This window comes from Numida meleagris, chromosome 13 (genome assembly GCF_002078875.1).
Source record: "Numida meleagris isolate 19003 breed g44 Domestic line chromosome 13, NumMel1.0, whole genome shotgun sequence".
NCBI lineage: Eukaryota > Metazoa > Chordata > Aves > Galliformes > Numididae > Numida > Numida meleagris.
This window is the reverse complement of record NC_034421.1, coordinates 12,933,599-12,958,628: the sequence shown is the minus strand read 5'-3', so window position 1 is coordinate 12,958,628 and position 25,030 is coordinate 12,933,599. Positions and strand designations below refer to the sequence as shown.

General features: G+C 52.6%; 1 protein-coding gene across 1 annotated transcript; it reads left to right on the top strand.

The window, feature by feature from the left end:
* Positions 3,543–23,351, top strand: TRAP1 (TNF receptor associated protein 1). The gene is made up of 18 exons (XM_021411863.1): positions 3,543–3,673; positions 6,337–6,504; positions 7,355–7,437; positions 7,852–7,992; positions 13,598–13,669; positions 14,251–14,411; positions 15,474–15,583; positions 15,771–15,844; positions 17,871–18,026; positions 18,404–18,524; positions 18,655–18,724; positions 19,083–19,230; positions 19,763–19,948; positions 20,501–20,639; positions 20,997–21,082; positions 21,616–21,761; positions 22,143–22,215; positions 22,505–23,351. Exons 1-18 carry the CDS (start codon positions 3,595–3,597, stop codon positions 22,604–22,606), a joined length of 2,115 nt encoding a protein of 704 aa, XP_021267538.1. The 5' UTR covers positions 3,543–3,594; the 3' UTR covers positions 22,607–23,351.

Sequence of the window (25,030 nt, the reverse complement as noted above, 5' to 3'; positions counted from 1 at the left end):
GGGAGGGGAAAGCGAGTTCATTATATTCATATTTTTTATTTGTATTTCCAAGACGTCGCGTCTCAAAGAAGAGAAAAGAATAATAATAATAATAATATTCCGAAACTGTGGGCTGAGAGAGTGCGGCCTCGCAGCACGGCGCGGGGAGGTTCCCTTCTTTTCCATAGCGAACTCTGCAGGCGTTGCAAGTATTACCCCGGGGAGGGAGGAGCGGACTCTTGCACACACAGCACACGGCGGCAGAGCCCTTGTCTTGCAGATGTAGAAATCGTTGCTTTGTTTCTCTGAGAAAACTGGTTTTAGGTGAACGTAGGGACGATCACTCTTAGCCCGTGCTGATTTGAATAGAGAAGAAGCGTTCTTTTCTTTCTTTCTTCTATGTGAAACTTGAAATGAGGAAAAGCAATTCTAGTGTAAATCATGCAAGCGCTATAATTACTATAAATAAGAAAATCCGAGGAGATTCAATCACTGTATAGAATGGTAAAAAAGAAAAAATACAAAAAAAAAATACAAAAAAAAACTCATTTCTTACTTATAATATCATATTGTTAAATAAACTGTGTGCAACAGAAAAAAAAAAAAAGGGTGGTCCTTCTTGAATCCATGTACATGGTATTAACACTTAGTGTTTGGGTTTTTTTGTTATGAAAATGCTGTTTTCAACATTGTATTTGGACTATGCATGTCTTTTTTTTCCATTGTATATAAAGTATTGCTTAAAAAAAAAAAAATTGATATAAATTACTGAAGTTTTTAACATGTATTCTGTTCTTTAAAAAAAAAAAAAGCAAAAAAAAAAATCCATGTCAGAATGTGGCAGGTTTTTATTTATTTATCTATTTTTTTTTTTATTATTTGGTTTTTTTTTGGATCATGGTTCTTTGCCAGGCGTGGCTGCGGAGACGCACCCGGCTCGGAGCGGCGCTGGAGGACGCAGGGAGCAGGGGCTGCCCCTCCTCCCCCAGCCTTTGTTTCCCTGCCCGGGGGAGGGGGCAGAGGGGAGCGGTGCCCGGACCTCTCCTCCTCTCAGGCCTCCGTCCCTAAGGGTCAACTGGAATAAATTATTCAGAGCCGTTGCGTTCTAAAAGCTGCGTTAATGGAGAGAAGGATCACCGGCGCGAGGAAAAAGAGAGTGTGGAGTTAATTCTAGGCTAATTTATTTAGTCTACGGTAAAATATTGAACCTATTGACTTTTAACACTATTTTTCTGCTGTTAACTCTGAGTCTAGATTTGAGGGTTTTCTGTGGAATAAAAAATAACAAATCATGCACATGTTCCCTTGAATATCCCGTCACCGTGCCCTCCCGCTCCTGGGACGCTGCCCCTTCTCCTCCCGCTCCGTCCCTTCCTTGACGTTGCAGCCCAGGCTCCTTCCCCAGGCTGTAGGAGTGAGCGAAACCCGCCCGTGGCCTGAGCTGCTCCAGCACGTGCAGCCCGGCCGGGGCCTCGCGCCGGGTTCCGCTCCCTGAGCGGTGCTGGTTTCTCCATTGACGAGAGCTTTTCTTCCCCGTGCTGTGCAAACAGCAGCACGCTGCGGCGCGGCTCCCTCCTTCACTACGGAGTCTCTGCTGGAAGGCTTTCTCCCCAGCCTTTAGCTCTTGTACCTTCTCCACCACCGCTGGATTCTTCTGCCCGCGCGGCTGTCGTCAGCAATGCAAGAGGTCAGAATTTGGGGCTGGGGTGAGGTCAGCGAACGCCAACCCAGAGCTTGTCCAAAAGCAACTGCTGTGCAAAAAAAAACCAAAAGATGGGAAGCCGTGATGCTGTGTCTCATGCTGTGTACTTAAAAAGAGGAAAAATAACTCTATTTGTGATCAAAAAAGAGGAAACTTGGAATGTGCTGGTGTTTCTAATAGAAGCTGGTAAAACTGCGTGGATTGAAGGATGCTTCCACCCGGCGGAGCCCGGAGCCCTGGAGCAATGATCTGGGATAGGAGCAGGTATTCTGGGAGCGAGAAGCGAGGCCCAAAGCTGAAGTGAAACGCGCTGGGCTGGGAGAGCGGCCCAGGGGGAGGCTTTGCCTGTTTCCTTCCTATGTCGGCACAGAACTCGGCGCATCTGAAGTTTGGTTTGTTCAGGGCCTTGCTGGCATTCCACTGGGGCAGTGCTGCTGCTGAGGAACGGCACCGTGGGAGCGCGAGCATCCGCAGTGCGAGGATTTGGTGCTGGGTGGTGCGGGATCTTCATCGCTGGAGGAGCCGGCTGAGGCCTCCTGCCTTGTGAACGAAGTGCTGGATTCTGGAGGGAAACAAGGCGCTTCAATCCCAACGCTGAGCCGCGGCTCCTCGCTTCCTCCTCTCCCACGTGCTCTGCTTTCTGCTGCTGGCCTGCCCAGCTTGCCACTGTGACAGCAAGAGGCCGCGGCTGTGTTTCTTGTGGCAGATAGCGGCAGCTGAGGTTCATCTCTGCGCTCTCTGCTGCTTCTTCCCCTGCCTGATTCAGAGCAGAGGGGTGAGGGGCCGCGGGCAGCAGCGGGCTGAGGAAGAAGAGCCGTCCTGCAGGGCGAGCAGCGCAGCCCGGAACGGCCGGGGATAGGAGCCCCGTCTGCCGCCTTGCTGGAGCCAGGAGCGGCACGCGTCTGCGGCAGCTTAACGCGCCTGAGTCAGCGCACGGGGAACCAAAATGAGCCTGGACGGAGCGCAGGATCCCCACCAGATCCACTGCGGGCCGCAGGCTCCCTGCAGGAGGGCAGCTCGTGGCTCAATGGTCAAAACGGACCCAAAGCAGGAGGGCAGCGGCGCCGGGCAGGGCGGGAGCAGGGTGCGGGTGTTTCACGCTCGGTGCAGGAGCTCGGGGGGACTCTGCCGTAGAGCGCTGGGATCGGATGGAGGCGGCGATGAGCAGAGCACCCGGTAGAAGGGAAGTGCTCCGAGCGGGCTCTGAAGCATTTGGGGTTTTGGCCGCAGCGCAGGGAATCCGAGGAGAGGTGGGGTCTGCTCCGGGCGGAAGCGCGGCCCGGCAGACGGTGCCGGCAGCGAGGCACAGGCTCGCGCTGGGATGGCCGCACCCGATACGTAACGTCCAGCACCGCCACGTGCCAGCGGTTCCGCGGTGCAGCCCCAGCGCAGCGTGCCGACCAGCGCAGCCCCAAGGACGGGCCGCAGGCACGAGCAACGCGCAGTGCGGCTCTGGAATCGCCACGCTGCCTCTGCCGCGCGGTCGCCGTTCCCTCGCGGAGGGCCCTGGAAGCGGTTCGCGCCCGCCGGGACGAGCCCCGTGCCGTCCCCGCCGGGAGCTGCGGTGCTCGCCGAGGCCGAGCCCGGCTCTCAGCGGAGCGCTTCGCTCCCTCGCACCCGGCGCGGTCGAAGCCGCGCTCCAGCACCTCGTCCCGGCGGGGACGGATCGCAGAGGACGGGGAAAACGAGGCACCGGCGCCGCGCGGGGCGAGCGGGGCTGCGCGCGACCCCAACGCTGAGGAGCCCGGCGGACACCGCCCTCGAGCAGCGCTCGGGCACCCGGGAAGCGCGCGGCCCGGGAAGGCGCCCCGGGACGCGGCGGACGGTGACGTACGTGCGCGCGTCACGCGCTGTCCAGTGACGTCATCACTACGCGCCGGGGACAGCGGCGCCGCGTGAGGCGGGAGCGCGGCATGGCGGCGGCGGCGGCGCGGAGGGGGCGGTGCCTCGCGGCTCTGCTGCGTGCCGGGACCGGGCCGCGGGTGGCCGCAGGTGAGCGGGGCCCCGCGCCGTACAGCACCGCACCGCGCCGCCCCCGGGGCCGGTCACGGCGGCGGCCCCGGGCCCCGCCCGGCATTGGGGCGGCAGAGCCCCGTTCGCACGAAGCACACACGCCCGGCGGCGGGGCCCCGGCTCCGCGGGCCGCGTGACCCCTCGGGGCGGCGGGAGGCCCCGCGTCCGTCCGTGCGGGCTGCGGAGAGACGCGCGGCAGAGGAAACCCTGCGGCACGTCGGGCCGCTGCCGGGGCCTGCTCCGCGCGATGCTGCGGCGCTTCTGGGCCGCTCGGCGCTCCCACCGGGGGAGCTCTGCCGCTGCCGGAGCGTCCGTGCCCCCGGCGGGGCCGGGGCCGCGCCTCTGACCTCGCGCTGGGTTCGTCGGGAGGAGAGCGGGGATGGAAACAGGCACGGGAGGAGCGGACGGGCCGGGAGCCGCTCCCTGCCCGCCTGGGGCCGCGGGTGCCCGCCTAGGGCCGGCTGCGGGCTGCGGGCCGCGCCTTCCCCTCGGGGTGCTGCGGGCGGGCGGCTCAGCCGGGGCCTCCTCCCCGGGTCTGTGCGGGACCCGCTCCCGCTCCTCGCTTCTGTCGAGATCGGAGATGCGAGCGCCTGATCCCTAGTGGCGCTCCGTGAGCGCTTTGTGGCTCCGGAGATGAAGCGGCGGTGGGAGCTCCCGCTGACCTCAATTCTCTGTGGTCTGAGCTGCGCGCCGCCCGACGCTCGGTTTCCCCCCCGAATGTCGAAGTGCCGTTGTTTGGGCTGGCTGCGCGCTCGCTGCGGGCCTCTCCCGGGGGGGCTGATTCCCGGGGGCCCGGCTGAGTTCGGGAATCGCAGAGGGATCTGGAGGCCGAGGGTCCTTCCCTCGTCTGTGGCACGCTCCTCCGTGCACGAGGCTGCGGAGGTGCGGGGCTCTGCCCTGCTGGCAGTGCGGGCTGTGGTGCACGGAGGCCGGTGTGTGGCTGCGGTAACGCTCAGCGTGTGATGAACTGCACAGAAAGGTCCGAGCTGCCCCAGTACCTCAGTGCTCGGCCAAGGTGAGAGCCGGTCCTTCCGTCCCTTGGTCCTGGTTCTGTGCGTTGCTTTACCCTGGTAACTCAGCATACTTTCTCATTAGCTTTTGTGAGCTGCTAATTGTGAATTTGTTTCCAGAAGTGCCTGGAGCCTTTCCCCTGCTGCCAGGCAAGGGCTTCACGGGAGAGAAACGGTTTGAAAGCATTGCAGCTTGCACTTAATGAGCCTTGGCTGCCTGGCACGGGACAGGCTGTTAATTAAGGGTGATAAGACCAAACATTGCACAGATCCCGGAGTAACTTCTAAACTGATTAATGGTGATTTGTCTATTGTGCTTTAGAGGTAGGGAGAGAAAAATGCTGCCATGGGTCTGACAACAGAAAGTGCCCTGAGGTTGGCATGGAGCTGCTCGTGGTTTGCTGCTCCTCTGGGTCCCGGTGTGAGTTAGGGAGCAACATTCCCTGTGTTATCTGCTCGCCAGGGAGCTTGTCCTGCATGCGTGCCTACCCACAAGCGCTGCGTTTCCTGAGTATTTTGCAGCATCTGGCGTGGGCATAAAATCTGCAAGCCCTGAGCTGCCTCAGGCCCTTCTCCCAGCAGCACAGCCACAGCTCTGCGCGTCCCGCAGCTTCAGCTTCGTGTGCTGCTCTCCGTGCTCTGCGTGGGCCCAGCAAAGGCAGCCAGGGAAGGATAAGGAAGGAGCCAGTCCTGTGGTATCGTGACAGAATGGTTTGTGACGCTGAGAGCAAGCGGTTTGTGCAGGAGATGTTCAGATGCATTAAGAACTGTTGGTGTGCTCTGTTCTCGTGCCTCTCCTCCTGACAAAGCCAGCTCCTCTGTGTGCCTGGTTGGGCTGTGGAAGGCCCACACCCTCTCCTCCTGCCCTGCCCTGGGGCCAGCGCAGCTGAATGCTCCAGGCTGTCACTTGGGCACAGGCTGTTCTTGTTCTTTAGAAACAACACCAAGTACTTGGCTTTGGGCTGCTCCCTAGTGCTGTGAATGGTCTTCTTGCGTCCTGATCTGGCTCTAGTTCCATCTCCCGGCCCAGAAAAGACTTGACTTCACCTGGGCGTCACGAAGTGGCGAAAAGGGAATCCCACTTCTTCATGAGACTTGTACTGTTTCCTGACTTCCTTGTTTTCCATGTGCTGCTGATCCCGGAGCTGGCTTGGCTGGGTGGTGCAATCCCTGTGCTCTGTTAACTGTGCTCTGACGGTCACAGGCCAAGTGTTCATTGCCATGAAGGAGCCTCTCAGCTGACTCATGGCGGCCAAGCGGGGCTGGCTGGAGTTGTCCTGGGGTTTGGGAGCTTGCAGAGGAGCTGATTGCTGTTGGAGGGATGAAAGTGCACAAAAGGAAATCAGTTTTGGTTCCAAAGAATCTGCGTGATGGGAAGCGTTAGTGTGGTGCCCAGAGGAGATAATGATGGAGGCTGCTGACTGCCTCTTCCTCCTCGTTTAATTTACAGTGGAAGTTACAAAGTGCATCTTCTGCCTTGTGCAGTGCAGTGGGAAATGGTGAGTGTTGCAGGGAACCTCAGTTGTCTTTGGCCAGGCTCACTCCCACAGGACCGCCTCAGTGGGGCCTTCAAAGAGTGCTGCTGCTGCTACTTGTGATTGGTACTGAAATACCTTGAACTGTGTGTTCTAGCAAAAGGAGCAGCATGCCTCCGAAGAGAAGTACTCTGTTCTTGGAGGCTCCCACACCACGTTCCTGCTGCCTGCATTTCTGCCTGCCGGACGTACAGCACGCAGACGGCGGAGAGCAAGGAGGAAGAGCCCCTGCACACCATCATCAGCAACACGGAGAACGTGAAAGGTGGGCACTGGTGTCTTGTGGGAGCATCCTCGGGCTGCAGGCAGACCTAGGACAATGTCAGAACGTTGTCTGGGTGTAACTGTGCACTGACTCTGCAGGGAGGTGCTTTAGAGCAAAGCCTCGTGAGTTATTCGAGCACAGAAATAGCATCTTTGCTCTGTTTTATCTTGCATGTATTTCTGCAACTTCCAGGCCATGGAGCCCCAGTAGGATTTGTGCACGTGCTTTTTCCACACCCTGGCTTAGCCCCCGTCATGAGGGAGCATAGTGTGCTCACCAGCAGGGTGCTACAGATGTGTGATGGGTGAATCGTGGCTTTCCCTGTGTTGCTTTGGGGTTCTCTGATGCCTCGAGCAGGAGAATCTGTTTTTTCCGTTTAAGGCTTAGAGTGCTGTTTGGGCATGAGAAATGCCAGCTGGCTGTAGAAGCTCTCGGAGCAGGGCACGTGCAGGTGCAGTAGGGGAAGGCAGGCTGTAAGCCGCAGGAGACACTTCAGAAAGTGCGTGGGCATTGCAAGGAGCCACACATTAGGAGCAAGGGGAATCAGAATCATCTTTCACTTTGGCTTTACTGATTGCAGTCTGGAGTTGGTGACTGATACGCAGAGAGTCTTGAGGCCTGCCTGAAAGGAACTGAGGTGCAGAGGCCAAGTGTCTGCTTGGCAAAGCTTGCTGCCTCGTTAGGGGGGTGTAAATGGCAGCTTTGGTGTCACCCCTTTGGAGGCCACAGCTGCCTGCATTCAGTCCTGCTTCAGGGAAGCTGAAGCACAAGGTAAGGAGGCAGTTTTGCCTTTCTTCCCACAGGGACCGTGGTGAAGTACCTTACATGTGTGTTTGTTGTTTTATTCTAGGTGCAGCCTCCAAGCATGAGTTTCAGGCTGAAACAAAGAAGCTGCTGGATATTGTTGCCCGTTCCTTGTACTCGGAGAAGGAGGTAGGGCACCTGCCACCTGCCCCAGAGCTGGCCGATTTTCTGCTGTTGAAGCCCTGTCTCTGTCAGGGGTTATATCCCCCAGACTTGAACTGGGAGAATACCCGCTCAGTTTCCCAGCAAATCCTGTGCTATTCACATCCCACACTTTTGTGAATGTGGTTTTCTTAAGACATGTTCAAAATGTGTTTTGAAAACGAACTCTAAGTACGGCCAGGGTGCCTCTGTGGTCCTTGGAACGTCAGCACTTCACTAGTGAGCTCAGCCGAGCCATTCTCCTGGCAGATAACAGGGAAAGGCTGTGACCTTTTAGTGGGCTGGGAATTAGTTTGTGGGTGGGCAGTGAGTTCCGCAGCCGCTGGGAGCCCTGTGCAGTGAGCAAGGCCGGGCTGCAGTGTCAGGCTGTGTCTTCCTCAGGTGTTTATCCGGGAGCTGATCTCCAACGGCAGCGATGCGCTGGAGAAGCTGCGCCATCGGCTAATGGCAGAAGGGAAGGCCTTGCCAGAGATGGAGATTCACCTGCAGACGGACAGTGGGAAGGGAACCATCACTATCCAGGTACCTCCTTTGGTAACAGGAGAGTGCTATTCCTTGCTGCTCTTACCTCTGGCTTTGGTGGGGGATTGGTGGAAGCTGAGCGGCGGTGCAGTCCCTTGGATTCTCAAGCCTGCCTGAGGAAGAGTACTGTTCTCAGCTGGACTCTGCTTCATGAGGCTGCAACCTCTGGATCTGATGATTTATCAGTCAGCCAATTTATCTGTTCCTCACCTGTCCCCGCAGAAAGATTTGTTTCTCCTTCCTTCCTGTAATGTTTCTCCCTGTACCTTTTCTGGTGCACTTCCTGGGTTATGCGTGCATTTCTTACTAGTAGAGAAGTTGGGAGCCTGGTTTCATGGTGACCTCTGGGTAGGAATTCTCCTCTCCTCAAGGGTGAGGTGTTGCATGGCAGCTCACAGACCTTCCCTCCCACCTGGGTCGCTGGGAGATGCTGGGGTGGTGGTCGGAACCTCCACTGCTCATCATCTCTGCGTGTTCCTGCTCCAGGTGTTTTGGTGTTTGGTATTTTTGTGGCAAAGATGTCAATGCAAAGAGGGCAAGCCATTAACATTCCTCATGGACAATGTCAGCTGTGAGAGTACAGCTTTGTTCTATTCTCAGGAGAGCAGAGAACGGAGCAGACAGCAGTGAGGGGTGACAGGAGCAGTCCAGAAGAGATGCGGCGCAGACAAAGCACGCGATGCGGTATTTCTCATGTGTGACAAAAGCAGTCACTGTTAGAGGCTGCTCAGTTATTTTATACTTCTGTTTCTGTGCCGAACAAGCAGCTGTGGTTGCCATGGGGAAGTCGGTGATTGTTAGTGGGCAACGTGGTTGTCAACCCAAAGATTCTCAAATCGCAGTGCGGAAGCTTTGCTTTCCCTCTCACACCTGGCTGTTCCGTTCCTCTGCCTGCTGTGTGACGCTGGTTCATTAACGAGCTCTCACTTAGGGATGATTCCCTTCTTGGGGCCGTCTTGCTCTTGTCTTTCCCTTCTGTGATTGTAGTGCACACGTAGCTTCTGACCCCATCCAGACATGCTTACAGCCCGTGGCCGTGGGAGCTGTCCTCTCCTCTGGCTGAGAGACCTGTTTGCCCACCTTGCAGACTGGATGTGTTTGACATCATACCCAATTAGAGCTGCGAGGGATTTGTCTTTTTATAACCCCCTATCTGGCTGTCTGTGCATCTCTAATGCGACTAAATGAGTCTTAACTAGCAAGCCTGTAACTGCAGAAATACTGCACTTCGAGAGAGAGAGAACAGCACTGCTCCAATCTCATTTAATAGGTTTGCCTTCTCAGTAGTGCCTAAAGCTCCTTATCTCCAGCAAGGGGTCTATTTATAACCTCGTGAAGAAATGTACGAAATTATGGCTTTGACCAAGCCTCGTTCAGAGCAGCTCCCTGCCTTTCTGGAATGTGAAGGTGCAGAAGAATTTGCCTGCAGTGGTTGAGGCAGGGGTGGATGTGCCTCGTAGTCGCCATTTGGTTTGCTGTGCACGTTTGGACTCACTTGAGCAGGAGCAGAAGATGTGTTGTACGTCATCTCTGGCAGTGGTTGCCCCGTTTTTCTCTGGGAAGGCTCCTGTTGTCTCACACCGACCCCTCGCTCCTTGTTCTCAGATCTTTATGCTGCTCCCTGCCCCTGGATCTGGTGAATCTTGCCTCCTCTCCCATTCCAAGCCACGTGGCATCTCTGTCACTCCATACAGTGACCCCTGTGACAGGGCCGTCCCTGGGGGGTGATTGTCTAGCTCCAGCGAAGGACAACATTCATCTCTGTTAAGTGACTGCAGTTCTGCAGGCTTCTCTGCCAGATTTGTTCAGTTATAAGCATTGCAGGGCTCAGAGATTTAATCTAATGTCCTCGTTGAGGGATATCCTACCTAAGCACTGCCAACGCTGTGTCTGCTAAGAGGGGAATGTTGTTTGTGCGCCTTCAGCACTTCGGTGCAGGGGCACCCACACACCCACAGAGCTTGGTGTGGGTGGAAGCTGGGTCATGTCTGGCAGCTGCCCCGTGCTAGCAGGCTGCAGCAGGGAGCCCTGCGTCCTCAGCTGTGTGCAGCATCCGTCTGCTGCTTGGGCGTGGGGGAGCAGGGCGGGCAAAACTGCAGGTAGAGGTGGAGGGGTGAAGCTCTCTGTGCTTAGCTGAGCCTCAGCTGGGGTGAAGCTTAGAGAAGAGTGCCTCTGATTGCAGGGCTGGGTCAGAGCTTCGGGTGTTGTGCCATCTTTAACCAAAAAGCCAGGGATCCGCACACACGCGTGCATCTCAAGTAACCTGTGGTTAAAGAAGTGCAGGATCTTTTGTTTTCTTCCTCTTTGTGCCAGAATAAGAGCATGTCACGTTTAAATATGGGAAATTCAGAGTGCATGAAAGGAAGTGCTTTACTGAACAGCAAGTGTTTGGACCTGGATGAGTGGAAGCTGAGCCTGCTGCAGCGCTCAGTGTTGTTGTGGGTGATGTTACAGTGTTAATACAGGGCCCTGGAAAAGAAGGCAAACCTCAAACTCTCTTGCTTAAGTCAGCTTCCATGTACTGGATTTAAACATGTATCTCTAACTGCAAGTGTTCTTTCAGGTGCAACTGTGTCCAAGGCAGCAGACTGTTTAGTTAATTGATTGTTTTGTGTAACGAGGCTCTGCAATACCTTAGGTTGTTCTCGGGTAATGAGCAAAGATAATGATCATAGAGTCATAGAATCATAGAATTAGCTAGGTTGGAAAAGACCTACAAGATCATCCAGTCCAACCATCCACCTACCACTAATAACCCCACTAAACCAGGTCTCTCAACGCTATATCTAAACGTTTCTTGAACACCTCCAGGGACGGTGACTCCACCACCTCCCTGGGCAGCCCATTCCAGCGCCTGACCACTCTTTCAGAAAAGTAGTGTTTCCTAATGTCCAGCCTAAATCTCCCCTGGCGCAACTTGAGGCCATTCCCCCTCGTCCTGTCACCAGTTACAAGAGAGAAGAGGCCGACCCCCAGCTCACTCCAACCTCCCTTCAGGTAGTTATAGAGAGCAATGAGGTCTCCCCTGAGCCTCCTCTTCTCCAGGCTGAACAATCCCAGCTCCCTCAGCTGCTCCTCATCAGCCCTGTGCTCCAGACCCCCTCACCAGCTTCACCGCCCTCCTCTGAACACGCTCCAGGGCCTCAATGTCTTTCTTGCAGTGAGGGGCCCAAAACTGGACACAGTACTCGAGGTGCGGCCTCACCAGGGCTGAGTACAGAATACTTAACCCAGGTTCTTGTTTACCAGCTAAACTGAGCAATTACAAGCACACAGAACGGTCTCTGCAAACTTCCAGCGCCCGCAGCAGGAAGGTCGGAACAAAGCGCAGGGAAAGCACGAAGGTGCAGTGCGGAGGGACGGTGCTGTAGGATGGCTCTGGAGCTGGCTGTGTGCTCGGTGCCCTGAGAAGTCCCAGGAGGGCAGTTCAACCAGGTGGGTAGGTTACAGCATAGCAGAGCAGCAGGCGGGCTTCTGTAATTAGCCTGCAGCTAATGAAGTGTCCGTGCCCTGAATCCTGTGCTGTGCCGTACAGCAGTTGGTTCTCTGCTGCAAAGCTGCGGGGTGGCCCCGCACACTTTGAACTCTGAACGTAACCCTGACGTCCTGTGAGTCGTGGAGGCCCACGGCCGCTTGGCTCCGTGGTTGTACGACCAGCTCTGCTGCTGCTGTTCTCAGGAAGGTAGCGCTTTCCTGGAGGCCGAAGGGAGGGCTTGGAGCCATCTGTGGGGGAGCCAAGCTCTAATGGTGGTGGTGGAGCAGCAGCAGCCGCGCGGTTGTGCTGCCTGATCGCAGCTCCAAGGGATTCGCGGAGCTGAGGACAGCCGAGCGCCGGGAGCAGCTCCATCTGCTGCAGGCAGCCACGCAGCGCAGCACCGAGCCTGGCTGCAGGAGGCAAGGATGCTGCAGGAGCGGTTTGAATCTCGGTGCTGTTCCCCTTGGAATCCGCTCCGGTGTTCTCCTGCCCTAGGAAATGCCAGCCTCCCTGCTCGGCCATGGCAGCGTGCCCTTCCTGCTTCCCCTGTGAGCAGCCCAGCGCTCTGAGCCGCGCTCTTTGTTCGTTGCATTCACCCTCATCAGATTGGTCCCCGGGAGTTGTCCTTAAGCATTTTGCAATAAGTTTGGCTGGGAATTAAATGGCCAAATATATTCATGGGGTAGGGATGTATTTTTTTAACATCCTGGAATTTGGGAATGACATGCTGCGCTATAAATAGGAGTGGATCAGAGCAGTTAAGAGTGTTCTGCTCAGGGTCTGGCACGAACAAAACCTGAACCAGTTGCTGAAAGCATTTTTTTTCTGCACTTTTTTTTTTTTTTTTTCCCCTGGGGAAAGGGCCCATGTCAGATCCGTGAGGTTGTGCTCACTGTTTGTTTTTCCTGGCTTTTCATCTCCTGCATTGAGGTGTTACCTGGCATCATTCATCTTCTCAGCCAGGATGAGTGGGACTGCCCTCGCTGCGTGTAGTCCTGGTGAAGGCACCGCTGGGCAGTGACTGGGGGATGCAGAGCCACGTGTGCCCACACAGCACCTCGCTTGGTAACCTCACAGGCTGAGCACTGTTGGACTTGAACACCGGATTAAAAAATATATATTAATGATGCCATCTGACTTGACTGGTAAATAGGCCCACTGAGTGCCCCACGCAGGTGGTAGAGGCACGCTGTGCATGAGGTTTCCCTGGCATCCCTCCCCACACCATCTTGCAGCAGTTGGTTCCACTCAAACTCATTCTGCTGACTCCAGCACACCAAATTGCCACCCCTCCATCAGTGAGGTGTGAGTGTGTCAGCGCGCTTTGGGACACGTGGTGCCGTCAGCTTTGACAACTGCACACGGGTACGTGAGGAATGCTGAGCCCTTCACGTGGGCAAGGATCACCTTTCACTCAGCCAGCTGTGCTGCTGCCGTCTTACTGAGCTCAGAGAAGCTGGCACAGAGCACTGCGACGTGAGGTGCTTCCAGCTGGGATGCAGCACTGCAGCACTCAGGCCCAGGGACCTGAACGCTGACAGGTTCATTCTTGTGTTTCTGGAGCACAGGGCGAAGGGGAAGGGGGGGCCAGGAAAAGACAGGCACTGTATGAAGATGAATGAGTATGGTCCTTGTAGCCGAGAGCCTGCGTTACCTGAGATCTGAGGGATTCGCTGCTCTGCCAGTGCTGGTTGGAGATAAGCTGCATCTCATTGCTCCTCACCTCTCCTGTGTATTGCTCAGGACTGGGACTGACTGGACGTGCATGGCTCCTGGTGCAGGGAGGCTGAGGCCTGGGCCCAGATCTCTTTCCAGCACTGGCATGCAGTGTTGCTAGTGGTGCAGAAACCAGCCCGTCTTGGCAGGTTTTTGTGTTGTCTCCATATAATACTTGAGTTTCTAAATGTCTTGGTGGTTTATAGCCACAAAGCAGCTGTGGCCCCTTCGAGCTCTGAGCCTTTTGAGTCTGCTGTCCTGCCCTGGTGTGGGTGCAGTCACAGCTGGAAGCTGCTGTTGCATTTACTGCTTGACTGGCTGGAAGAGACTATTGATCAGAAGAAGTTGCTTGGGTTCTGCTTGCTACAGCAGTTCTCTACTGATATCTCAGCTGCTATTACTGCTTCTTTTCAGGACACAGGCATTGGGATGACCCAGGAGGAGCTTGTTTCTAACCTTGGTACCATTGCTCGATCAGGCTCAAAGGTAACACGGGGTGAGGTGCCCCTTCTCCCCCTTAGAAAAGCCTTCTCCAGTTACAGCCACATTTGCTCTCCCACTAGTTTCTCATTCTGTCTCTTCCCTTGGCCCCCAGCCCAGCTGGGAAATTACAGCCCTCCTGGAAGGTGAAACCTTCCTATGGAGCCTTCTAGCCCATAATGGTCTCTGCTGTGTGCCAGGGAGGCCTGTGGTGCCAAAGCAGCCCTAATGGTCCCTATGTGTAATGCTGCTGCACCTGGCTGCCCTTGCTCCCGAAAGTAACTGCCTTCCTCCACGAGCCATGTTTGTGGAGGGAGACAGGCTCATCTGGCATTCCCATTGCATCCACGAGGGCACCAGCTGTGTCCTTGTGCTGGCAAATTGTCATATATATTTACCTGATTCTTTTTTTCCATCTCTGGAGTCACCACTTTGAGGTTGCTTGCTCCTCATTGACCGAGCCGTTGCTCGTTTTCCTTTCCTGCTAGCTGCAGTGCACGTTGCCCTAGGCAATGCTCCCCTTTTCCAGAGGCGCAGTCCCCGAAGTCGTTGTGCGATGGTTTATGTCTCCTCCTTTGTTCCTCCAGGCGTTTCTGGATGCTCTGCAGAGCCAAGCTGAAGCCAGCAGTAAAATCATTGGCCAGTTTGGAGTAGGCTTCTACTCAGCCTTCATGGTGGCTGATAAAGTGGAGGTGTTCTCACAGTCTGCAGAGCCGGGGAGCCTGGGCTACCACTGGTCTTCAGATGGGTAAGGCTGCGGGGTGAGATGGAGACATGCAGGGGCTGTGTCCGGATCAGGCATGAGCTAAAAGCTGTGCAAAGCAAGACGGGGCTTGTGTGTTCTTCCATGACTGGGTTTGCTGCCTTAGATCCTGCTCGGGTTATACGTGGCAACAAAAATGTGGCCAGATGTGCCAGGGTGAACAACCACAGGGACAAACTTGCTTTGTTACAGGAGGTGTGTTGTGGACAAAGCGAGTACCTGCCTCTCCTGTTCCTTCTCGTCCAGCAGGCAGGTGGCTTTGCAGTGCTCCAGACCAGAGACGAATGTACTGTCTTTGGTCTGGCTGTTCCCTGGCTTTTTGCTTGGGGGCACCCACAGCAGGCAGGGCTCGTGCAGTGCTGTGACTCTGCAGGCACATTGTCTGCTGCGGGTTGGATCCGTGTGCTCAGCCTTTGCTTCTTGCTCACAAGTTGTAAACGTTTGTGACAGCAAAGCTGTACTGTGCTGGACCAAGTTGAAGGGAGGAGGAGTTCTGCATCCCTTAACCATCTCCTAGAAATAAAGTATTTACCAAGTTATTTAAATTATTGAAAAAGTATTTTATATCTGAGACATCAGATTGTTTTGGGATATGAGCAAGCTGCTGTACACTGCAGTCTGTATTTCTGAACGATTTGAAGGCTTGTCTGTCATCATTGCTGCACGGCATTCACTTGGCAGTGTGGTAGGAATGGCCACCCAGAACAGGCTGCCTCCACCACAGCACGGCTGCTTTTCATTGCAGCAAGCTGTGGTTGAAGGTTAGGCCTGTGCAAGCTGAAGTCTGCTTGAAGTTTGTTTCCTTTTCTGTAGAGGCTACTGGTATCTGCAAAGAGCTGTGTCCCGGGGCCCAGTCTCCATAGAAAGACAGGCACACACTCTGGGGAGTTTTCTGAAAGGCACAGAGAACATTCAGATATCCAAGATTTTTTTTTTTGCCTTTTCCTTTTGGTGCTGAAGTGTTGTGCGAGCTGTCCATTTAATTACACGTCCCATAGTAGATATGGCAGAGGCACAAGCTGACATGGGTTCTGTTTCTAATCCTAGCTCAGGAGTGTTTGAGATCGCAGAAGCGTCTGGTGTCAGAACTGGGACTAAGATTATTGTACATCTCAAAGAAGACTGCAAGGAGTTTGCAAATGAAGATCGAGTCAAGGGTGAGCGGAGGAGGGAAATGCTGTTGTGTGCTGCAGGGATGTGTGGAACCTGTTGGTTCTCTGTGAGTGGGAGGTGAATTTACAGTGTTCTTCCTCTCCTGCAGCACCATTCCTGTGCTGTTAACTGAAGAAATTCTTACTGTTACTTTCACAAACGTGACTCTTCAATGTCTTTTTTCCAATCCAGAGGTGGTGACAAAATACAGCAACTTCATCAGCTTCCCGCTGTATCTCAACGGGAGACGAATTAACACGTTACAGGTGAGCGGGATGGCCACGGGCAGGTTGCTCACACACTCCATTGTAATCCATTGTAATCCTCTGCTGGAGACAGGAAACACAGCCCCACTGCTGCTGCTGTCCCTGGCAGTTGGGGGGGACTGTCCAGAACATCGCAGACCCCGCAGTGACAAGTTAATTAAAACAAGAGGAGACAATCTGATGCAAGGCGTGCCTGATACTGCTATTTTGTATTTGTTTGAGAGAATACTCACAGATTGGCAAAGCAGTTTTTATTTATGGATATATTCCAGATTCTTCCCCAATCCAAACGATTATCTCAGTGCTTTATAATACTTCGTTTAACTGTTTAAGCCAGATAGCACGTTAGTGTGTGCTGACAACTCTTGCCCTTGTTCTTTCTGCCCTTTTTGGGTTAGCCAACACCAGTGAATGGTTGGTTTTCCTGGTGGTTTAGCTCACAGCCTGATTTTCTGCTCAGCTCGTTAGCTGACCACGTGGTGATACAGCCAGGCCCACTTTGGTCAGGAGGTCTTGGCCCCATTGCAGGAATGTGCTAGGTGAAATTAGTTATCTTTAAAATAAAATTAAAAAAACCTATGAATTATTTTCTTCCAGCATCTCTGTTTCTGGCTGGTTAAATCTTTCTCGTGGAAGAGAGCAGGTGGAGAGTGTATATTTGTTTGCCTTTTCATAAAACGTGACACTGACAAGTTTCTAAGATGTACTGAAACATTTTATCACATTAATTTATTTAATGTTCTGTAATTGGTGTTATTAGTGTCTGATACTTATTTGGATTCCTACAATTATAATGTTTCTGTTTCGAAGGCTTTCTAGCTGTTTCCCTTAAGTACAAAACTAGAAATAGATGTAGACAGCTGCTTGGTCTTCCTGCCTGACAATCAGTAGAACACACTCCCTAGAGAAGAGCCGTACTGGAGCAAGGGGTGAACTTGGATGGAGTACTTTTATCTTTGTATCAGAAGGTGTGCTTTCCACTGGGATATGAGCTTTCTTCCCATCGTGTTCCTATTTCAGGCCTCTTTATCCAGGATCTTTTTTTTTTTTTTTTCCATTTTTCCACACATCAGCGTCAGTTCACTGTAAACAGAAGCCATGGATCCCTAGCGTGGGTTTTCTTAGGTAAGATTTTGAATGCCTGCTGTGTAGCTGACAGTGTAGAGTTAGAGGCTTTTGTGGTCTTAACTGTGATAAGTGTAGCTATAAGTAAGACTCTGGGAAAGCAGGACTTCACCTCACAGCTGCTGTGAAGCACCTTAGTACCTGCTTGAGTCTGTAGTGCTACCTGTGATTCTGCAAACCCTCCAGGGCACTTGGGTGTGCTGGAAATGTTAGGAAGCCACTTGTGTAATGAGGCTTTGAGGCAAAAGCAGCGTTAAGGAGTATGGAAGCGTGGCAGGATTGCCAGAGAGCTGAATCCTTTGGACTGGTCTGCTGGATGCTTGTATTGCCACCAGTGATTACTCCTGCCACTCATTAGGGCTCGAGTGGTGAAGGGTGGCAGTAAGTGTAGTGGGGTCATCTGTCTGGAAACAAGAGTTTCTTAATTGGTCCCGATGTCTGTTAATTAGACAGAACCTTCCCCCACTGAACTTTAACTTTTCTTTTCCTTGTTGGTCTGAGCCTTGAGATGCTTGACCAGCACTGCTAATCAGCTGAGCTGTGCTAGTTAGTACAGCTAGTTAGCACATGCTTTTGGCCAGTGTGAGGTGATGGAAGTTAGCCAAATCCCTTTTGTTTTGGGTTAGACAAATCTGCCTTATGTGTGCTGCAGGGCAAGAGCACCTGCATGGAAGGTGACCAGAGATCAGCTGAGGGACAGTAATCCATCAGTGTGTGAACCATACTACATCCCACTGCCTTCATGCTGTGCAGAGGAATGTGACTGTTTGAAAGATGATATTTCTTTGCTCTGTTGGCCTGAGTGAAAATGTAACTCCTCCTCTTCTGAACAAAGAGCCCTGTACTGTGAAGCCACGTGGGATGAGAGCTGACGGGGACTCATCTCCCTGCTCTTCCACAGGCACTCTGGATGCTGGACCCCAAGGACATCGGTGAGTGGCAGCATGAGGAGTTCTACCGCTTCATAGCGCAGGCTTACGACAAGCCCCGCTATGTCCTGCACTACAAGACCGATGCGCCCCTCAACATCCGCAGCATCTTCTACGTGCCTGAGCAAGTATGTGTCCATGGAACAGCGGGACATCTGTCCAGCTCCTCTGGAGAAGAGGGAATAGCAGTGCTCGTTAGGGAGAGGAGGCAGCTGAGGCTGCAGGATTGCAAGGAGGAATATCCAGTGTGGTGTCTTTGTGGTGGGCTGGGTGCCACAGGAGGATGGTAGGGGTACTGAGCCATGGCAGGAGCTGAAGGGGACTCAGGTCCCTAGGGAAGACAGCCAAGGTTTCAGCTCCTGTTGGATTCAGTGCTGGTGGGGAAGACCACATTATGACCTGGTCAGCTGGTGCAGCTGCACAGATTGCTGCAGCGTGGTGTGCAGTTAACGGCTGGGCACACTGCACAGTGCTGGTGTTACCTTTCTGTCTCTTGTTCCTGCAGAAACCATCCATGTTTGACATCAGCAGGGAACTGGGTTCCAGCGTTGCCCTCTACAGCCGCAAAATTCTCATTCAAACCAAAGCTGCAGACATCCTGCCTAAATGGTTGCGCTTCCTTAGAGGTGCGTGCTGGGAGCAGGAATAGCAGCCTGTGGAGCAGCGCTTCTGCTGGGGGTTGGGTGGGGGGCTGCTTCCTTCCTGAGCCTGGCGTTCGTGTGTGCCTCACTGTTCAAGGGTTGCCCTGTGTTCCAGGTGTTGTGGACAGTGAGGATATACCCCTGAACCTCAGCAGAGAACTGCTGCAGGAAAGTGCCCTCATCAGGTAAGCAAGAGGTAGATCCTGTGGACTGGTGAGGCTCTTCTGGCTTCTTGCTGGGTAGCTGTGGGAGCGTGCTGAATGTCCTGTGTGTGGTTGGTTATGTTCATATTGAAAATGTGAACTTCAGCAGTGCATTTGTGCTACAGCCCTAGCTATCTCTCCAGCTCAAGAGCTACTCTTGACTGAAATACACAGAACAGATGTAGAACCGTGAGGGAAAGGAGACAGTGGCCCTAGAGTTTCTTCTTTGTCCTTGTGTTTCCAAATGCATCCCTGAAATACTGCAGAGGGAGAGTGATGTTCACTTAAAGTCTCACCTTGGTCTAGCAGCCATCTTCAGAAAGGCTTGTTCCTGCTGCAGGAAGCTCCGAGATGTTTTGCAGAAGAGATTGATTAAATTCTTCGTTGACCAGAGCAAGAAGGACCCTGAGAAATATGCAAAATTCTTTGAGGACTATGGAGTATTCATGAGAGAGGGAATTGTCACGATAGCAGAGCAGGATGTCAAGGTACCAGCTGTCCTGATGCACTGAAGCTGATGGGAAAGAGTGTTGGCTGCTGCCTGGGATGAGGGGGATGGCAGCTACTCTCTGAATCTTGCATGCCCATAACTCTTGTTCCTGGGTCTAATATGACCTAAGGGTTCCCTAGTGCACCTTGCCCTAACTCCGACTTTTTCTGACTGGGTGCTGCTTCCCACTTATGTTGAGACACTGCAGAATCTCTGTACCCACACATTGTCAGCCCTTGTTGATGTAATAGGGACTACAGCCTGCCATAAAGTAGAGCTTTCCCCCTTCTGTTGTCTTCAGCCTGGATTCCCATTTCCAGGAGAGTTTGGCCTACATCATGTCTGGGTCACTTTCCTGCCTCCATAATATCTGGAGCAGGAAGGGGGCAACTCAGAATCCCCTGAGCCTTTTTGCAGCAGTGCTCGCTGCAAACAGACCTGCCCACTGCAAAGAGATGCCCTGGGACTGGGAATGGTCAGGCAGAGCTTCCGTGGCCTGCCCTCAGCTCACAAGAGCACATTTCTTCCAGGAGGACATTGCGAAGCTGCTGCGTTACGAATCGTCTGCCCTGCCTGCAGGCCAGCTGACCAGCCTGACCGAGTACGCCTCCCGCATGAAGGCGGGGAGCAGAAACATCTATTACCTGTGTGCACCCAACCGACACCTGGCCGAGCACTCACCTTACTTTGAGGCCATGAAGAAAAAGGACATGGAGGTAGGTGAGCAGTTTGCCGTGGCTAGGGAGGACTGGCTGAGCTGCTGCATCTGTAGTCAGGGCTCAGCTGAGTTTTGGAGCTGAGCAGAGCAGGGAGGCTGGCAACAGTCCCCCTCTTTTCATCCCTCTGTCTCCACTTGGACTGGCTACTGCAGCATGAGGCCAGGGACCTATAGCACACTGTGCAGGTGGGCTCGTACTTGTGCAGACACCTAGGTATGTCTGCTGGTTCTGACATCTGTTATTTGCTTTCACTGAACTCTGGAGCAGGAGCCTAGGAGCTGCTGTGCAGTGCTGGTAATAGTGTTGCTAGAGGTGTCCTCTGCAGGCAGGTGGCCCTTTCAGTCTGGTGCTTCCCTGGGAGGCAGCTGCAGCCCTGCCATCCATGGTAACAAAGCCCCTCAAGGGCTTGCTTTTATTTGAAGCCCTGAGTGGTAGTTGAACCTGCTAGTTTCCTTTGTGATGTTCTTGCCATTTAGTGCAGTGTTGCCTCATGAAAAGGGAAGTGCTGTTAGGCCTCAAACTACGTGTTACTGCGTTTTTTTGGCACAGGTCCTGTTCTGCTATGAGCAATTTGATGAGCTGACGCTCCTGCACCTTCGGGAGTTTGACAAGAAGAAGCTCATCTCGGTGGAGACAGACATTGTTGTTGATCACTATAAGGAAGAGAAGTTTGAGGAGAGCCGCTCAGGTATCGTGGGGTTCCCCTGTCCTTTCCCACTGCATGCAGTCCTGCTGTCCTGTGTCAGGCAGTGAGGGTACATCTCTTTCAGCATGCTTGCAATTCATGACTGTATGAGCATGCACACACCTGGTACCTTGACAGAGGGAGGCAGGCAGAGGCAGGAAAAGAGCTTGCCCTCTCTCATTATGGCACAGTTAGGGACAAGGGGATGTACGTAGGTGTGTCCTGAGTGGTCCTGCATTCCCGTTTCTACAAGAGAGCAAGTAAATGGGAGTGTGAAATTGGCTGAGATCAGGAGTAAATCTCAGTGTCTGTTGACACACAGAAAGTGCATGTGCAAATGTGCCCTCTTTCCTCTGCCAGCTGCAGAACGTCTGACAGATGTAGAGGCTGAGGACCTGATGGCCTGGATAAGAAATGCCTTAGGCTCTCGAGTCACTGGTGTTAAGGTAGGTATTCTTCACCTGGGTAGCTGAGTATAGACCATCTACAGAGAGCAGATTCTAGGAAGAAGAGGCAGAGGTGGACTGAAGATCTGCTGCTTCAGATTTCGGGTTTTTTTTTCTGAGAGAAATCATTCTTTTTCTATTCCTCCTTTCTATAAGTGATGTGAATGCTGGTATTTGTCATTTGGGTGGTCCTTGTGGCCGTGGGAAGAATGACTTCTTCATGTGTAATTTGCAAAGCCCATTTTAGTCAATCAGGTTAGCAGAACATGCTGTTGATTGTCCTGCCTGTGGACTAGAAAGGCTTATTGGCAGGGAATGTTTTGGATCCAGCTGTGAGCTACTGCCTGTGGACTAGTGGAGCCACTCGGGATGCCAGCTGCCCTGCCTGTATAGGCCGCTCTGGTGGGATGGGGACGAATTGTGCGGGCTCTTGGTGTGGGTCTGTGCTGAGGAGACCCGCAATCCCTTACCCTCCCCTACTTCTAACCCATGTATGTTTTCCATCTCAACACTGACTGTTGTTTTTGCCACAGGTGACCACACGGCTGGACACCCACCCCGCCATGATCACTGTGCTTGAGATGGGGGCCGCCCGCCACTTCCTTCGCATGCAGCAGCTGGCCAAGACCCAAGAGGAGCGTGCCCAGCTCCTTCAGCCCACCCTGGAGATCAACACTGGGTAAGGGGTTGCAATAGCAGTGCTAAGCTCTGCCTACCTGGTGTGTTGGAGGTAGAGAAGAGGCAACATAAAGCCCTCAGGTAGCAGAACTCCCCCCCATTAAGCACAGGATGTGCTGCAGCTCCTTAGTCTGCGAGGCTGCATGGCATGGTGGATGTGAGCCACCCACCCTCACTGTGTCCAGCCTCCAAGGACTGTCAGGGTTATAGGGTCTGGATGGGAGAGAGAAGAGAGAAACCCCCGGAACAGGAACAAGGAAGGTGGAGCCCTTTTGTAGAACATTTTCTGTCCCGCTTTGGCTTAGGTGCTCCTTCTGGAAAGAAATTTCTCATGTGTCCAAAAAATGCTAAGTCTTAATATTGATCTCTCTTATTCTTACAGGCACACTCTTATTAAGAAGCTGAACGAGCTGAAGGACAGTCAGCCTGATCTGGCCCAGATGTTGCTTGATCAGGTGAGCACCAGGCCTTCTCCAAAGGCACTGCCATCCTCCCCAGAGCCAGCTTGCAGACCGTGTGGCAGGGAACAGGGTGGGGCCCTTGTAGCAAGCTGGATTCTCACTCTTCCATGGTCCCCGCTCTGGGTATTTCTGCTGCTTGTGGTCCCTGTGTGTTCCTAACAGATTGCCTAGAAAACATGCTTGTTCTCAGCGTGCAAGTCCTGGAGTGTGACATTCATTTCTTCCTCAGCATTCACTCACCTCGTTCTTCCTGCTTATTTGATACTCTTCTTCTCTTTCTCAGATTTATGAGAATGCCATGATAGCAGCAGGACTGAATGAAGATCCCAGACCAATGGTGAGCCGGCTGAATGAACTCCTCACCAAAATCCTGGAGAAAAACTGAGCTCTAGAAGACCTAAGGGTGAACTCTGTGCTGATATCTCTTTCCTCAAGTACAGTCACCGTGTCAGCTATTGCAGCATCTGCTTGCACACACTGTACAGTGAGGGGTTCACCTGGCAGATAGCCATGGAGAGTGCAGGGGACTTCCAACCACCACTGCACAGGTAGGAGCCAGTTGTAATTACTGGGTCATGCCATCAGCCTGCTCAAAGTGCACTGTTCTTAGTGGGAGCAAAATCCAGAGAGGACAGCTAAAACAATATGCATAACATTCTGACACAACCCTTGAGAACCTCCTTTCATACCATTTCTAGAAATGACCTTTTCCAAAACAGGTGTTGGCAGCAAGAGTCCCAGCTAAGTCTGTGATATACCCTCTGTCTGCTGAAGAATGAATTTTTGTGCTCTGTGCTCTGCACTAGCACTGGCAGAATCCATTAATTTGTCAAGAAGCTTCCACCTCTAATCAGGCCCAGAGATTGATTGCTGCCATTAGCAGACAGATACTGCTGGTGGAACGTGTCGGTACAATCCCATGGCAGAAAAGATCACCAAGCTGCTGGACAGTTGAGTTCATCCTTGCCTTGCTGCAGAGAAAGGGAAGGAACTGGGAAACAGCTTTTCAGTGTATGGCTTTCTGGAGCCTCTCCAGGTTTTTTTTTTTATCTCTTCTGTGGGATAAATTGCTTGTCTAGCTGACCTGTATTTATGGGAAATAAATGCTGCTTCTTTTCCAAAGCCCTCCACTCTTCTGGTTTCCCCTTACTCTATTGGTCTTTGTGTCTTTCAGCTGGTGTTTTCACAGTTCTTCTCTCTTCTGATTCTGCTTGTTTCTGCAGAGCGTTGGGTGCTGGACAGTGGTGGGAAGAGAGTGCTATGAAAATAGTAGGTTGTAGCAGAGAGCATGGAAGGAAAAGGGGAGACTCTGCAGCTATAATTTATTAGCCATGTCCTTGGGAAAAAATGAGGTTATCTCTTCAATTTTTTTTTTCTGAGGAGCAGTGGCTGCTCAACAGAGGAGACGTTTGTGACAGAAAACACCACATGAGATTTCTCTCTGTGCATCTGGTTTACACCATGCAAACTGCTTTACAAGAATCCTTTTCCATTTTCACCAGGGCCTCTGAGGCAGCTGTGATATTTGTTCAGCTTATCCTTAAATTGCCAGATTAAGATTCTGAAAGTGAATTTGGTTAAGTGCTGGGACTCTGTACAGAAAGCCAGCAGCTAAACTGGCACAGGTAAATACACCTAAGGTTTTGCTCCTGAAAGCAGACAACATATGTAGAGTTCAGGTATAAACTTTGGAGATGGGGCAGCATTCTTTTTTCTCAAGTAGATGTAAGATCCTTTGCCATCAAAATTGATGTCAATAAACAGGAAAAAATATTGCATGTAGATTCACATCAGAGCTCTGTAGGGCACATGAAAGCAGCTCTACTTTGTCACACGGCTAGACCTTTGTACTGCAGCATGTTTCTTGAACGCAGACTGACGAAATGAAAGCCCTTGGTTTTCTAATGCTAACAGTGCCGCAGGTGAGTGCACCAGCCTGCAGGCTGCTCACCTGGTGCTTACTGATAAAGCAGCTAAAAATAGCATCCGTTGATATAATGCCTGAGCTGAAGCTGGATGCTCGTTCATAAAATGTGATGCAGTCAGCAGCAGAGCGTGCTTATTCCAAAGATGGTCATGAACCGTTTGACTTGTGTTTAACCTCTCCAGTCCTGGGAGTGCTCTGGGAATCCCAGCAGCCCTTGAGGTGCTTATATTTTTCCCTGAGAGATTTGTGACTAAAATATCAAACCATTTCTGTTACTGGAGTGCAAACCAACCCTTTGTGACAGTGCCTGTCAAACAGAGTGAGAGGCGGTGATAGTCCTGGGAGCCAGCATGCAGCAAGGAGCGGTAGCAGCAGGGTCAGGACGGTTCTTGACCCAAATCTCACATTCTTGATGATGCTGCTGTTTCTAATGCTTTGTGTAAGCTTTACAGTTCAATGCACCAGCATTCTCTCCAGGTTCTCACCTCTGCCTCAGCTTTCCCCATTGCTTTACAAAGACCTGTGGAGGCTGCAGGTATATGAAGTTTTTTCACTGGCTAACAGAACAGATCCTAGTGGAAAAGGGAGTTGTAGAGGCATGATACTGATGAATGCAAACAGAAGTGCTGATAGGAACACAGGCAAGGTGCTTGAGTGCTAGTCTATAGATGACTGGCTCTGAAAGGGCCTCCGAATAGAATGCAACAGAGGCTCTTTTATAAAAGAGTAATGGAAAGGATGAGTTGTTTCAAACATGACAGGTAGGAAGGAGGCATGGGAAGCTAGTTCAGGCCTGCTTTTCTCATTTTCTCTGCACAACATCAGAATACGCTGTGCAAGCAGAGAAGGTTTGTATGGATCTTACATCAGAACTTCAGTGCT

Coding starts and splice junctions, on each gene's coding strand:
- TRAP1 (XM_021411863.1), top strand. CDS start 3,595: ATGGCGGCGGCGGCGGCGCGGAGGGGGCGGTGCCTCGCGGCTCTGCTG. Junction 19,949..20,500: donor TGAAGAAAAAGGACATGGAG/GTAGGTGAGCAG, acceptor TTTTTGGCACAG/GTCCTGTTCTGCTATGAGCA. Junction 22,216..22,504: donor CCCAGATGTTGCTTGATCAG/GTGAGCACCAGG, acceptor TCTCTTTCTCAG/ATTTATGAGAATGCCATGAT.